Raw genomic sequence first — 16,331 nt, 5'->3', positions numbered from 1 at the left:
TTTTTCTTAAATGTACAAAATAAACATGTACTAAAAATGTAACAACATTGTCATAAACATCCACCAACACGTACCCAATATGTTATTTGCATCAAATAATTAATTCTTAATTTTCTTTTCGTTTATTTATATTAACTCTTTTACACACACATACAAATATTCCTAATTTTATGAGCCTTGGATCATAAAATGTTTTTGAGAATTGAAGCTAATTAATTAAAAAAATCTTTAATTTTATTGTGAAAATGAAATTACTTACACATACCAATATATATATATATATAGATATTACATTTTAAATAATAATGGACATAGCACTATATTTAAGGAATGAAATCTAAGACAAATAGAACCCCAAAATATCATAAATACTACAAAAGTAATAATCTTGCAACTAAATAGGGAAAAAAATGAAAAAATTCACAAAAATCTATCAATTTTAAAAAAATTGAATGAAAGTTAGATGGTGTTTGGATAAGCTTGATTATAATATTTTATAATTTCACACATTTTACAAGTTGGTTTTCAAACTTATAATAAAATATTATATCTTATTTTTCAGGAAAAAACTATTTAACAGTTTGATAAAATAAAATTAGGAAGCTTACAATATGTTATTAATGATAAATTTTGAAAAACTGAACTGATTTATTCGAATTTATCAAAAAAGCTTATAAGATAATCGTATATTATTTTGGAATGATAAAATTATTTTAAAAAACTTGTCAGATACTTTATAACATTTTATAATTGAAAATTTTGTAAATCAATTAATCTTCAGAATAAAAAAGGATTATAAATACAATAATAATTAATAAGAAAGGGATAAAAGACGACAGACAAATTTTTTGCAATAAACCTACACACACACAGTGGCTCCAACGGTCCAATCCACCTCACAACTCACCCCCAGCGCCTTTTTCATCTCTATCCTTACACACAAACACACTCTGTCTCTCTCTAAGTTTGTCACCTCCTTTCTCTCTCTATCTTTCCTTCAGATATTTTAAAACTGAGTGTATGGACCCAACGTTGGATCCACCACCGCCAGCCGTCCAACCAACGGCGGCTGTTTCGGCCACCGCGGCGGCCGCGGCCAACCCGACCCCTGCTCAACCTCCCGCCCATATCCACCCACCGTATGCTGAGGTACTGTGATGCTCTTTCCAGTGATCCGTGGAGAAAAGAAATCACCTTTCCCGGTTCCCCTTTTTTTCGTTTTGTTTTTTTTCTTCCTGGAGGTTTGCTGGATAATTTTTTTGTGACTTTCTTGGTGTTTCTGTGCAGATGATAACGGCGGCGATATCGGCGTTGAAGGAGCGGAACGGGTCGAGCAAGAGGGCTATAGCTAAGTACATAGAGACTCACTACCCGAACCTGCCACCGACACACTCGGCGCTGTTGACTCACCACCTCAAGCGGTTGAAAATCAACGGTCAGGTTCTCATGGTCAAGCACTCTTACAAGCTTCCTAGATCTGCTCCTGTTGCCGTCAACGGTGCTGTTAACGCCGTTTCGGCAGATCCCTCTTCTGTTGGGCCCAAGAGACGGCCTGGCCGGCCTCCCAAGCCCAAGCCCGAAGCAGGCCAAGCTGCCGTGCCCGTTTTTGCTCCAACCGTGGACATAAATTCTGTTCCGGCTGCCCAGCCGCAGCAGAACGTGGCTGTTGGCCCGGGGACTGTATACGTTGATGTTGGGCCGGTAAATGGGCCTGCTGCGGGTGGGCCCGTAAGAGGCCGTGGGCGTCCACCGAAGCAGGGTGTGTTTAAGCGGGGACCTGGTCGTCCACCAAAGAACGGTGTGGCTACTGCTGATGGTGGCGTTGGTGTGGGGAGAGCTAGAGGGAGGCCCAAGAAGAATGCTGCTCCTGGAGCTGCCATACAAAAGGGCCAAGGGAGGCCACGGGGGAGGCCGCCTAGGCCAATTAATGTGGTCGAAGGGTTGGCTCCAGGGGCGCCTGCTGGTGGTGGGACAGCGGTGGCACCTGTTGCTGATGTTAATGCGCCTGTAGCTAGTGGTGGAGTTGCCCCAGTGGCTGGAAAGCGTCGGGGGAGGCCGCCCAAGGCCGATGGTGGGGCTAAGAAGCCGAGGAATCTGATTAGTGTGCCGCCCAAGAAGCCAAGAAAGCTTTCTGGTAAGCCCTTGGGGCGGCCTAAAAAGGTAAGAAGCTTGTACTAGTGAACTGTAAAATTCAATATCGTTATTTTAATAATGTCAATGTATTTTTCTGTTATCTCCTTTTAGCCGAGAAATGTTAATGTATCAATCAGACTATTGCTAGTAATATAATGATTAATATTTAGAAATTGTGCAAGATTTGAAGGTAGTATTTTTTGTTGTTCAGATTATGTAAAAGTCTGAAAGATATAAAAAGACTAGTTTTTGTGTTTTTTGTATATATCAGGTAAAAGAAGTTCTTACATGGATGATAGTTCTAATTTGAATATGTTATTACAAATGAGAAAATCCCCTATTAGTAAAATGGTGTCAGGTGACAAATGGTAGTAAAATTGTAATTTTTTTAAATAGTCCAAACAATAAATACTACACATCCCATGCTTAGCTGTATTGACGGAATCTTTTTATTTATTTAATGACTTTATTTATGTAGCGATAAGTTAGTCCGGAATATCGGCTCCATATTTCATTGACTTTTGAGAAGAAACAAAAAAGCATTAGGAATATGCAAAATCGTACGCGGCGTGTTAGGTGTAAATTACTTTTCTTGCATTCATTACTTAGGAGATGGTGAAAGTTCAGAAAATGTAAATGTTATTATCATTATATGGTATAATCTCGTTCCATTTTTAACATTTCATTGTCTTAGTTGAGAGATTTTAACTTGAGTTCTTATGACGTATCGCATAATCTCATGGCATTTTTATTAATTTCCTTCTTGTAGTTGAGAAATTTTACTCCAAACTCTAACTAGGGTTATTGCGAGTTTAGATTAGAAACTCTAAAAGAAACTAGGTTAGTTTTGTCTTGCTCAATTGGATAAAAACTACAAAAGAGATTAAAAGATAATGTTAACTTAACTGGATGCCCAATGCAAATTTTATTATGTTACAAATATAAAAGAAATTGCCTTTTATCTTAGATGGTTGCAAGAGCATGAAGTTTTAGTACCTCTTAGCTGTCCACTGACACGGATATCACATTGACTTGTATTGCTTACCAAATGCCCTGATTCACTTAAAGAAAAAGTTGGTTTTGACAATCTGATCCAGGTTTTAGTATTACCTTGTGGTGAGAAGAAACTAAAAGCAATTAGGGCTTCACAGAATCTTTTCCTTTCTTTCATTACTTCACAAATTAGTGGTAAATAATCTTGAAACTGTTATATGATAATTATCTTTTTGGAGTAACGGATTACAGATGCAATTTTAATATTTTACAAGTGAAACTGCAAAGATGTATCTGAGATAAAAGAGTGGTTTAAGCTGTTCTCTAAGTGTATGTAAAGTTGCTAGTGGTAAATGAAGATATAGTTCAAGTACTGTATGAAATTGCAGTATGTTTGTGTTGTCTACTCTTGATATTAATGTACACGACCATACTGGGTTTTTTAGTTAATTGGACATTTTAACCTACAGACTAGTTTCAGAAGTTCAGCCAATCTGGCTCCCATATTAAGAATTAGTTTTTGGTGAGAAATGATACTTAGCATACTATCTATCTGTATAGCTTATGTTAATCGCCATTTGTGACGGTCATTTTAAATCAATGCACTTTATGATTTTCAGGTTTCAACTCTTTCATATCGACTTGCATCTTTTAATTTTGGTGTTTATTAGATTCATATCCTTCCTAATTATTCGACTCCTGTTGACTAAGTATTTCACAAGGGTTGGAGAGAGTGAAATTGGTGCAGAATATTGTGCTTCGTCGTTTTAGTATAAGTTGAGAGTAGGGACGCAAACAAACTGATTTCGTATAGCTTTATGAATTTTCATAGACTGAGTTCAAACTTATGTAGTGAAGGGGAAAGTATTGCTTCATCTTAGCTCATTGCCTCACTTCAGCAAGAGCCTAGTTTAAGCTCAAGGAAATCATTTGAGCTAATTTTAAATATAACTTTATTGTGTTTTTGGAATCTTCCACAAGATTTACCTTGCAAAACATTTTAGTTTTGGGATGACTTATGGACTATAGTAATGTTGAACACTCATGGGAATAATACTCATAAATCCAAATACATTGGTAGTTGAATTACAAAAATCTCATGTCCAAGTTATCATTATTAGAAAACCAAGAGGCTGACGAAAAGACCAAATTAACCTCATTTAAAAACTAAAAAATAAAGAATATTTCATTCAGTGTAATTACCAAATACACCTGAAATTATAAATACCTCTCCTTCAACAACGTAAAATGTAAATACTAATGTGTCTAGTGTTAAATTATTGACATATCTTTTATTCAATGTTAAATTACAACTTAAAATGTCGTTGTGATGATATTTGGAGAATTGATTGGAAACTAGTCTGGTTTCATTTACATTATACACTCCAACCCTGCGTATATTGCTTCATTACATTTTTTAAATTTAGTTACAAGAACCTCCCTTGAACTTTAAGTATAATTGCAGATCATATTTCTCTCCCCTTTGGACTTACAAAAATTTCATCTCCAAGTTTTCATTATTAAAACCAAGTTGCTGATGAAAAGATAAATTAACCTCATTTAAAAACTAAATAATAAAGAATAAAAGAAGTTCCATGTAGTGTAATTACTAAATATACCACTTCTCCTTTCGAAATTACCCAACCTTCCCTTCAACAATAAAATGTAATTACTAATGTCCTTATTTAATGTGTTAAAATTACTAAGATGTCTTTTACTTTAAGTTAAATTACAACTTAAAAATGTAGTTGTGACGATATTTGGAAGAATTGATTTCACATATGAAATAAGGAAGATAGGATATTAGATTTATACAAAACTATTAGACTTGGACTAATATTAAAAGAATTTAGTGCCAAAAAATTCGGAGCTAGTTTGGCTTCACTTACATTATACACTCCAACCCTCTTTATATTGCTTCATCACATTATGTAATTTAGTCAAAATGGATGCATTGTTTTCTGAATGGAAATTATGGGAATATAAATAGGGAGGAAACCTAAAAAATAAAAAGCTAAGGCTATGTTTGGATTTGTTACTTCGCATTTTCCGAGACAAGATAAAATATACTTAATGTTTGTTTTTGTGTTTTTACACCTTATCTGCGTGTTTTTCTGTTTTTCAACTTTCTATATAATATATATATACATAATATAAAACAGACATGATTTGAAATAAACAGTAATTTTTGTCTCCAAAAAATACAATATTAAACATAAAATATTTATATATATACATATTTATATATGAAAATATATGATTTGACAATGAATAGTGATTTTTGTCTCCCAAATCCCAACATCAAACCTACACCACTTATTTTAAAATATTTTAAATTACACCAAAACACATATCCAAACATATCATCTATTTTCAACACACACTTATTTATCTCTATTTTTCTCTCTCTATTTTCAAAACACAAAACAAAACAACTAAAATACAAATCCAAACACAATGTAAAGGTTTGGAATTTGTATGGTGCATAGTATGAACAACCTCTACAAATTTTATTTACTACGAATGCCTCCAAATCTGACAAACTACCATGTGGTGAATTGAAGAAATCAATTAAACTTTAGGATGATGTCATCATTTTCCATTTAAATACTTATAGTAGGGGAGTGACAAGTAACTCTTATGAATTTGAAAGGAATGCTTTTATAATTCTGAAAGGAGAAAAGGCATTGTATGTTTATTAGAAATGGAGAGTGAAGAAAAAAACTGAGATGTTGTATTTAAAAAAAATCAACTTATCCCTAAGATATTTTAGAGTAACTACAAATAGAATCAACCAACTTATCTCTAAGAGATAGGAGAAGATATACGTAAATCAACACAAATCCTTACACTTCTTAGCTTATATCAATCATGCCCAGCTCGTGACACAAGGCCTTAAGCCTTGCTCCTAAAGCTTTAGTGAAAATTTATGTTCTTTGCTTTGAAGGATAAGTGTATGGAGTCCAATTTTTCTGAATCATAACTGCCTCACGTACAAAGTGGCAATCAACTTCAATGTGCTTTGTTCTCTAATGAAAAGTCGGATTACTAACAATGTGAATGACTGCTTGATTGTCACAATACATAGGTACATCTTTAGACCGCGTATAGTCTGCCTGAGAGTAGGCTTCTATCTTAACATGTCCATGTTGTTCTAATAACAAACCTTTTCCAGGAGCCACTATTATGTACTTCAAAATCCTAAGAGCCGCTTCCCAATGAATAAGTTGTGGCTTATTTAGACTAACAACAAGAGGTATCTCAGGTCTAATCACAGCCAAAAAGATTAAATTCCCTACAAGTTGTTTATATTTGGTCGTATCTTCGAGATAGTCACTATTGTCCTTCCACAAATCAGGACTGAACTCCATAGGTGCGTCCACAGGCTTTCTATCAAGCAAACCGACTTTTTGAGGGTGATCGCAAGCATACTTTCTTTGGGACAGAGATATTCCATGCTTGATATGGGTAATTTCAATGCCTAAAAAGTATTTTGGTCGTCCCAAATGCTTACTGACCAAAACCACTACAAGTAATCAGAATGTCATCAACATACACTACTGCTAGAATAATCATACCCTACTTTGTATAAAAACTGAATGATTTGCCTGACATCAAGAAAAAAACCAACATTGCCAATAACACGATTATATTTATCAAACCACACTCTAGGATTTTGTTTGAGGTCATGAATTGCTTCAATTTGCATTCCATTCGACTCTCCTCTCGAGCAACACTCCCGGAGGTTTCTCCACATATATAATTTCACTCAGATCCCCATATAAAATTGTACTATTCACATCCATCTGATAGTCTAGTCAAGGTTAACATCTAGACAAAATAAGACCAGAATGAAGTTGAGACGAGCAACTGGAGAAAAAGCCACAAAGTAATCAATACCCTAGGTCTGGGTGAACCTTTAGGCAACTAATTGAGCCATGTAACAATCAATAGTGTGACCAACATGCTATTCAAGGGTGGAGGCCTACCAACAGGCCACAACATCAGTATTAGGAGGAGGAGCAACAAGTTCGCAAGTTCCTCTCTTCATCCATATCCATTTTCCATTAGGGATGCTGAAGTGCTTGATAAGACTTGGGAATAGATATAGATGAAAGAGAAACAGTAAAACCGCAAAATTTTAGGACTAAGATAATCAAAAGAAAGACAATGTGCAATAGGATGAGTGGTACAAGACCGTTTACTTTTCTGAACGGCTATTGGAATGGTAGTAGTGGATGTTCGAGAGCTGCAGGTGGAGGTGGAGAGGCAGCAACTGTTAGAATAGGCTAGCAACAACATGGTGGATAGGGTCCGTTGACTGCGAGAATTGGCTTGAAGTGATTGAGAGTTTTGTTGTAGAATGTGTGGGCCAAGAACAAGAACAAGAACAAGTAAAAGAATGTATTGTGGTAGGCTTGTCCTTGGAATAGTATGGATTTGACTTAAAGAAAGTGAATTCTGCCCAAGTGAAGTACGAGCGAGAGGTAGGGTCATAGCATTGATAACCTTTTTGTGTATGAGGATACCCAAAAAAATACACTTGACACATCAGAGTGGAGAGCTTATCCTGACCTAGAGACAATATGAACGTGACATATATTACCAAAGAATACGAGGAGGTTGAGGGAATAATGATTTATCAACATAAAGACAACTATAATGAATATCCCTATTAAGAATAACATAAGGCATACGATTGATGAGAAACAAGCGACCCCTACGACCCCCAATAGGAATTTGTACCATAATAGTGCGAGCAACATCAAGTAAATGACGATGTTTGCGTTCTGCCACATGATTTTGCTGGAAGTATGATGACGAGAAGTTTGGTGTAAAATTCCATGGGATTCACAAAAGTCGGAGACCTTTTTGACTAATTTCCAGGGTATTATTAGTTTGTGAAATACAAATATTAATAGAAAATTGAGTTTGAATTTCTTTATAAAAGGAAGTGATAATACTAGGAACTCCAGATCTAATTTTCAGCAAATAAACCCATGTCGTTCTGAAATAATCATTGATAAAAAGAATTAAATATCAAAAACCAATAATATACGACACATGACAAAACCCCGAAGTATCTAAATGAATGAGTTCGAAAAGAGAAGAGCGACGTGTTTCGATTCTTGATGTGGTTTCCCATTCACATGATTCACATTCTAAACTAGAAATAGAAGAATAAATTGGCAGCACCAATTTCATCTTGGATAAAGGGGATGACCAAGTCGACAATGCACTGAAGGGAGGATTGAGGTTCACAAGGCATGGTTATTGATCGGTGTAGCAGATAGGTCTAAGTAATAGAGACCATCATGTTCATGCCCACTACAATTATACCCCTTGTAAAAGATGCAACACGATGGAAAGACGGTGACCAAGTAATTATGAGATTTGGTAAGCTAACAAATGGATAATGGACTAACAACAAAGTTAGGAGTATAAAAACCATTATAAATGGTGAGATGCAAAATAGAGACCATTATCAAGGGTGAGATGCAAAGTAGGTTGTATGGTACTGAACCCAGAGATGGGACAAAATGAATCATCAACAATGATAAAGAGTCAGAGTATGTCAAGGAGGTAAGAAGAGATTTATTACCACTGGTATGGGTTGTAGCACTAGAATACATCATCCAATACTTACCGTGAGAGATATTAAAAGCGCTTGAGGTTGTGGAACAATGGAAATAATAGAGATAACTGCAGAGTACATTAGTTTTAGTTTAGTGGACTAAGAAGGCAAGCAACATACTCCTTTTTCACGAGAGTAGGAGTTTTTTTTTTTTTTAAATACAAAACCCTTCACTGGCCTGCCATTGGTCCTTGAAACAACATTAACGAGAACAATCAATATAAAAAGCAATCCTGGAAAGTAGCCCTAGCATCAATCTCAATGGGCGTAGGCGGGCAGCGACGTAGTCACACAACGTGGCGGGGCCAACTTGGAGGAGTAGGAAAGACATAGTTCGTTGGAGGGGGCGCCATGGCCAATGGTAGGTGTGGCGGTGGGTGGGTGCTGTGTTGGCCGGCTAACTAGGATTATTTATTATGTTCATCTCTCTCTCTCTCTCTCTTTTAATAGTAACTAAGTTTTCCTTTCAACCTACTCGATGCCATGTTAGAAATGGAGACTAAAAAAATCACGTTGTTGTATTCGTTAAAAGACCCAACGTCGATACATATAGGAAGGGGTTTTAGAAATAACTACAAATAAAATCATACTTGTCTCTAAGAGATAGGAGAAGATATACATAAATCAACACAAATCCTAACATATATCATTACATTAACTCATGGGGGAGGTGGTTGTAACTAATCCTAATATTTAACAATAGAAACCCTGAATAGTTATATGCTTTAAGCTATGTATTTGACTTTAATTCAACTCAGTTATGGGGTTCAGTTCAACTAACTCCGTTCAAGATGAAAAGATCTTGGGTGAAGGTTAAGATGGCCGGTCTCAATTAGTTTACAAGTTGGCTCAATGCACGCAAGCTAGTTTGAGTTGATTGTATTCCTAGCTGATAGTGATGAGTCATGGGTGCAATAGATTTCAAACACATCACCCATATTTTAGAGTTTAGCTTGAAAGAATTTGGAGTTGGAAATGTGCAATTGAGCATTCGTACATTGTTGATAATTACTAGTTATCGTACTTAAACCTTGGTTCAATTCAAGGGAAAGTGTGGGTTTCAAACTTGAGGGGAATGTAATATGACTTTGTTCTTCTTGATCTGGTGATATTAGTATTTGTGGATCACTTTGTTTGAATCTTAGTCGCTCTATTTTGCGCGTATATTTAGATTTCTTAGGTGGAGATAATTATAATAATTTCTATAGTGGAATAATGTAACTTGCCTCATCCTAGAAACCTATAGCTGGACCAGTGGGAGGCTCACATGATGGGTTATTAGCTTGCTGGTAGATCACGCCCCTGATAATAGCGTCGTTGTGCCTGGGTTGTGAGGGCTCTTAGCTACATGGATAGTTCAATGTGCTCATTGCCGCCAGACCCTGAGATGTAAGATGTGGATCATCTAGTGTACATTGGCATATTGGCATACTGCTCGTGTTTGAACCGGGGTTTGAAACCAAACCTCTCCTTAGGAGGATGGATGAGGCGAATCGGTGAGTCCAGTGTAGATCCAACTTTCGTTTCTTAGTGGTTGTTGGGGGCTGGGGGGTCTTCTCCCTTCTTGAGAATCTAAGAGTCCATACATCCCTTATTGGTGTTTGAACAACTATCTCTCAAGCACAGGTTTAGGTTTGGCCTCAATGGGAAAACAAATGGGGCACCTAACAATGAATCTTCATAGACCAAGAACTATGAGATCACCCCCTTAATTGTGGGGTGACAAGGATCATCTCATTCAAGCCGTTTTTTTTTCATGCTTTTCGCGGAGGTCTGGAGAAAGCTGCAATTGATAGGATTTCCCTAACCCTCCCTGTCTGGTTTAGAGAAAATTAGAGGGAATATTGGATTCCTGGTTTAAATGTGTGCTTCACTACCTCTACAATTATGAGCTTTAATCTTCCATTAACCATCTGTTGCTTAACATGGTGGATCTATCTCTTCTTAACTAATGTTTGTCCTCCTGTTTTTTCTCCTAGAGTTAGTAAATATATATACCCTGTGTTATGGCATACGGAAAAGTTGGCCAACAATTGGAATCGTACACTTGCACTATGCTTAGATCATTCTGCAAAAGAGTTTTCCTTTTCGAAAATAAAAGCGAGTTTGCTTTAGCATATGTCGAGGAAATGTTTTTTTGTTACAGAATAAAAAGAAAATTGTAAGTTTAGTTGTAATGAAAAAGTTGGGAGTGTTTGAAAACATAAGTAAAAATGGAAAAAGCTGAGGTTGGAGTAACTGGGAAAATGCTTAACATGGTGGATCTATCTCTTCTTAACTAATGTTTGTCCTTCTGTTTTTTCTCCTAGAGTTAGTAAATTTATATACCCTGTGGTATGGTATACGGAGAAGTTGGCCAACAATTGGAATTGTACACTTGCACTATGCTTAAATCATTCTGCAACAGAGTTTCCTTTTTCAAAAATAAAAGCGAGTTTGCTTTAGCATATGTCGAGGAAATGCTTTTTTTGTTACAGAATAAAAAGAAAATTGTAAGTTTAGTTGTAATGAAAAAGTTGGGAGTGTTTGAAAACATAAGTACAAATGGAAAAAGCTGAGGTTGGAGTAACTGGGAAAATTCTTAATATAATTTTATCAATAACTTTCAGTTTGGATGAGCTTAATCCAACCGCATAAGCTGTAAATTAAAACACGCCTATTTTTTTTCTTTTTAAGCAAAAGGTTTGATAAGAGCTTAAGCTATTGGAAGCTGGCACAAACCTCATGTTTAGCTCCAAATATAAAATTTTATTACTTATTCAAGCTGTTAACAGAGTATTTAGCAAAATGACAGTACAACTTAGTTAAGCACTTTAGTTCTATCAACATCTTTTAATGTAGCCTAACTTATCAACTACTAGATCAGAAAACATCTACTCCATTTTCCAGTGTGGAAGAATAACATTTAGGAGATAGACTGTGGTTTTAGTGTACTATCTGGACCGAGCTTGATGAGAAAATTGCGAATCACTAATTTTAGTTTTCTCACCGCTACTTGTTCTAGCAATTTATTGTGCTGAAGGTTAGATGATGAAGTTGTATGCTTATCTTGTTACTGTTTTTGTTTATTTGTTGCTGAAAACAGATTGGTAGAGTAGGAGGCGGCTATTACTCCTCTGGACTTTTGTCCTAATTTGCTGTTATCCTAGCCATGTCCTACTTGTATAGATAAACTAAAATTGCTATGTGCAGTCATCGATGTTACTGAATAGTTCACATTTTTGCATTTGCTTTTTATGTGGTTGCTAGAATGCATCAGCACCGGTGGGTCGAACACCAGATTCCCAGCTGCTAGTGGCCTATCTGGATCTCAAAGCAAAACTTGAAAATTTAGTAAGTGGAACTACTTTACAGATGTTTGTCTTTCTTTATGCAGACTTCTTAAAATGGTTTGATTTTAATTTTAATTACGCTTTGACCCCTTTGAGATTGTGAAATTACATTTTTTTTATAAAAAAAATTAGAAAATACACCTACACCCCTTTCGAACTGTTTACAATCGCTTGCCTGTAGATAGATTTTTGGATAGAAATGCCGGCATTAGCACAAACTTAGGTGAATTTTCAATTTTGCCTCTCATCATCGATGGGTTCGAACTGTTTACGATCGCATGCCTGTACGATTTTGGATAGAAATGCCGGCATCAGCACAAACTTAGGTGAATTTTCAATTTTGCCTCTCATCATTGAAAGGTCTTAATATTTTATTGACCAAATTACCCTTATATTGTTTTCAAATTTATAAGAGGTATAGATGTTCATATGGTTAAATGGGGATAATGTAATAAAACACTTACTGCAGGAAGGTTCTTTTGTCCTTTCATGGACCAAAAAAATTGTTCTTTCTAACGTTTTTTTTTCTTTTTTTGTTGTTGGGGGGGGGGGGGGGGGTTTTGTGGGTGGGGGGGGGGGGGCGTATTTTGAGAGGACATCTAAGTGTAACTAACACTTCATTTTAACGCCTAACTGGTTTTGCATTTCCCAAACTTGGTGTGTGTCAGCAATCAAGAGTCAAGCAAACAGCAGCCTTGGTAAAGCCATCCTTGAATAATGAAGCTGCAGTTAATGCATTACAAGAGCTGGAACTGGCAGCAATGAACGTGAGTGCAGTACCAAACGCTCAAAGCCAGCAGGCTCAGGCCGAACAGCCTCAGCCACAACATCCTCAGCCCCACATCTAAGAGTTGCTAACTGGCAGAGAGGAGTAAACTGTAGAGCTGACTATTTGGAGGAAGAAGTGGGGTTTCTGTAGACAGTGTTAAGATTTAGGATGAGTTTGCGATGGGGAACAGATTGCGATTTATGGGTGAAGACAAGCTTGTACCCTGGTTCTCAAGGCGGCTTCACCGGACATAAATCTCTGTTTTCTTTGTATTTATTTAGGTTTATATTTGGGTGAGATTTAGAGAACAATCCGACTGTGACTGCTATTTCTGTATGTAGCTGCAAAATGATCGAGCTAGAATTATCATACTCGTGTAACTCTCAGTCACCATGACGCATCCCAGCATTTAACTTGAGATTCTTGTCAGCATTGGCAGTGTAGTGTTCATTGATTTTATGGATTCTTTTTCTGGGCATATTTCCTAAGTTTTTGTTCGTGCAAGTTGTTTTGAGTAAATTCTGCCATCAGGTTCGATGAGGGCCGACTGCATGCTAGAGTCGACTGGGAGTTTTTCTGTTCTTGGTGCAGGAGATGTTGTGGTCTCTAAGGTCAGTCATACAATGTTGAAACCGTATTCCTTTCATGTGTAAAATTGAAGGATGATCAGACATAGCCTCTTCTGGTCAGTTATTTTCTGTTTGGGATGAAATAGAACATACTATATTTTTTTATTTCATTTAACATATACAACTTGATTTGAGTTCGGATTAGGTCAAGTCCTTTATGTCGTATGAATTCTAAATCAGGTCCAATGATTCCTAAGCTCGTGAGACAATCACTGAGAAGGTTTTGGTTATAGCTACGACTTTTATGTCGCTAAGAATGTTTCAGAGGTTTTGGAAATGAAAGGCTTGTATTTATAAATATATTCCGGTTGTACGATTTAAATGAATTATTCCTCTAATGTTGATTAGATGATTATGATAAGTTCGTACATACGTAGTTATGGATTAATTAGTGTTCGAGTCGGGCGGGTCGGCGCGATCTGAAGATATTATGCTATTAAAGTATAAAAATGAAAGGTGACGGTATTTTAATATTTTATGGTATTCAGGTGTGGCCCCTGCATACAATTTATACGAAAATTGTGTTCTATTTTATTTTAAAAAGAAATTGTATACATAAATTATGTATATTAAATAAAACAAAAGGTACCCTAAAATTTTGAAATAAAAAATTTAACATGAAGACGGTCGAAGCTGGATTCGTGAGATTCCATCTTAAGTTCACATGGACAAATTTTGAGGGTAATATAGCAGGTCATCATAGTATCAAGGCCAAAACTGAGTTTTCGCTGCCATAATTATTTGTTGGATTTGGGCTCCATCAGTCAATCCCAGCCCCTAAGTCTCCTTTCAGGACATATTGTTCCAACTCGGGTTCGGCCTTATCATTACTATAAAAATTGTTATTACATAATTACATCAATATCGATAAAGTGAAAAATACATCAATTTTATAAGTATATTTATATTCTATTAAGCTCATATTAACTGAGACAAGAACCCATTGCAAAGGACTCACATTTGAGTCTGGTGAATTTCGAATCCATGACCTCAAACTGATTCATAAGATCTTAACCACTAGATTAAGACATAATCAATTTCTCCATCATTTCTCAAATTCCTACGTTTCTCCATTTTGTCTCTCAATTGGTGATTCTCTCTAACTAATATCTCCCTCCAAATTCTGTATTTACATTCATTTTTCTTGTTCCAACCAATATATGTCGTGTATAAAAACTTTATTCTTCATATATCAAAAATCGATTTAAACAATAAAACTTTTAATAAAAAAATATTCCATCTCTCTTAATTTTTTAAGTGTCTATACCTTTTACACTCAAAGAGCACCCTTATGTTGTATTAAAATTCTTTAGTCTGTCACACTTTTTCTTATAATTATTTTTCAAAATTATCTCACTGGTTTTCATTTTTTCTGTGTCTTCTCCTGATAACTTTCGTACATTTCTTGTATGTTTCATAATTTAATTAAAAAACATATTCTAAAACTTATGATTATTTTGTACCTTTTCTTAAAAAAAAAGGTTGATTGGCACGTACATTAATTTATACGAGTCCACACATACTAGGATTATTATATACATGAACAAGAGTTGACAAGTAGAGAGAAATGAAGGCGCCCGCCGGCCAACAATAAGTTAGATTCAACTACCATTCTACCTCCTCCATTATTACACTTTTTCTTTTTAATGTTGTCCAACACAATTAATATCCAATGGGGACAAAATTAAGACTATGTTGCAAATGTTGAAATGACTTGGAACACAAACATAACAAACCTGTCGGCACGGGTACATATGATGGCTCAATGTTGCGCAATCGATAGTTTAGGTACTTTTCGATTCCAAAAGCCGTGATAGTTTAGTGTATGCGATGTGTGTTTTAATTTAGTAAGTCGATTAAAACCAAATTCATGTTAAGAAAAGATTTAAATGTGCTTAAGTAGGTAATCTTGAAATATGACCTGCAAGGCAAGATCTAAAATCGTAAAAGCCATATTGAGAAAGTCCCGATTATAGCTCTCCGATATTTAAGTCAACCAAGTCGTAAGAGGAGGAATGTGAAGGTTGTCGGGGATTAAAATATAGCAAAAGTTGTACTTAAGGCATTGAGAGCTAGTATTTATAGATATTTCGAGTTGTACGACTTCACGTGAACATTAACTTAGGAACGATTGGATTATCATTAATTTCAAACTTATTTCGTAATTAATATGAAAATGGGGGGTATTTGAATAAAAACTTAAAATTTTGAGGTAGTCCAACATCAATATGGATTCTAGATGTTAATTATATGAATAAAAAAGTGTGGTATCCCATGATTCAAAGTGCTGAGATTTATTGGCTTAGAAAATATTGGCTTATATTATTCCCCACATCCTAAGATGATACTTGATTTGGTGCACAATTTTAAGGGAAAGTTAGAAAGGTACTGAAGAATTTCTGCCCTTGTAATAGTTTGATGTAGTGTGCCCTTTTTCATTTTGATCAAATACTCTTAATTGAAGTACTGTTCATTTTAATTGGGTTCCATAATTTTGTTCTTAAATAGTCGTTTTGTTAGAAAAAGAGGATCTTTAAAGTTACATTTGTTCAAGTCTTTTGTTTTGATTTCACGTCAAATGCGAAGTAGTAATAATAATAATAAGGGTAAATTTTATTGATATATTCTAAAATAATATCTAATTACACAAATACTCTTTACTTTTTGTAAAGTTACAAATGTACACCCTAAAAACATGTCGATGTAATGTGCCTCAAAGGGTTTTGTGTAAATTTTTTTCTTGAAAAAGTATTTATGTAAATGAAAATTAGATTTAATTTCATTTTTAGCACTACAATTCAAGGTTCTTGCAAATTTAATATCATGCCTTTTCAATTGAT

At 35.4% G+C, this 16,331-nt stretch overlaps 1 protein-coding gene across 1 annotated transcript; it reads left to right on the top strand.

Annotated features, from left to right (window-relative positions):
- On the top strand, positions 895 to 13,623 carry LOC105166644 (basic salivary proline-rich protein 2). Its single transcript, XM_011086087.2, has 4 exons — positions 895 to 1,149; positions 1,288 to 2,160; positions 12,011 to 12,094; positions 12,762 to 13,623. The coding sequence occupies exons 1-4, from the start codon at positions 1,021 to 1,023 to the stop codon at positions 12,939 to 12,941; spliced, it is 1,266 nt and encodes a 421-aa protein (XP_011084389.1). The 5' UTR covers positions 895 to 1,020; the 3' UTR covers positions 12,942 to 13,623.

This window comes from Sesamum indicum, linkage group LG1, assembly GCF_000512975.1.
Source record: "Sesamum indicum cultivar Zhongzhi No. 13 linkage group LG1, S_indicum_v1.0, whole genome shotgun sequence".
Classification (NCBI taxonomy): domain Eukaryota; kingdom Viridiplantae; phylum Streptophyta; class Magnoliopsida; order Lamiales; family Pedaliaceae; genus Sesamum; species Sesamum indicum.
This window is presented reverse-complemented; position numbering and strand designations above follow the sequence as displayed.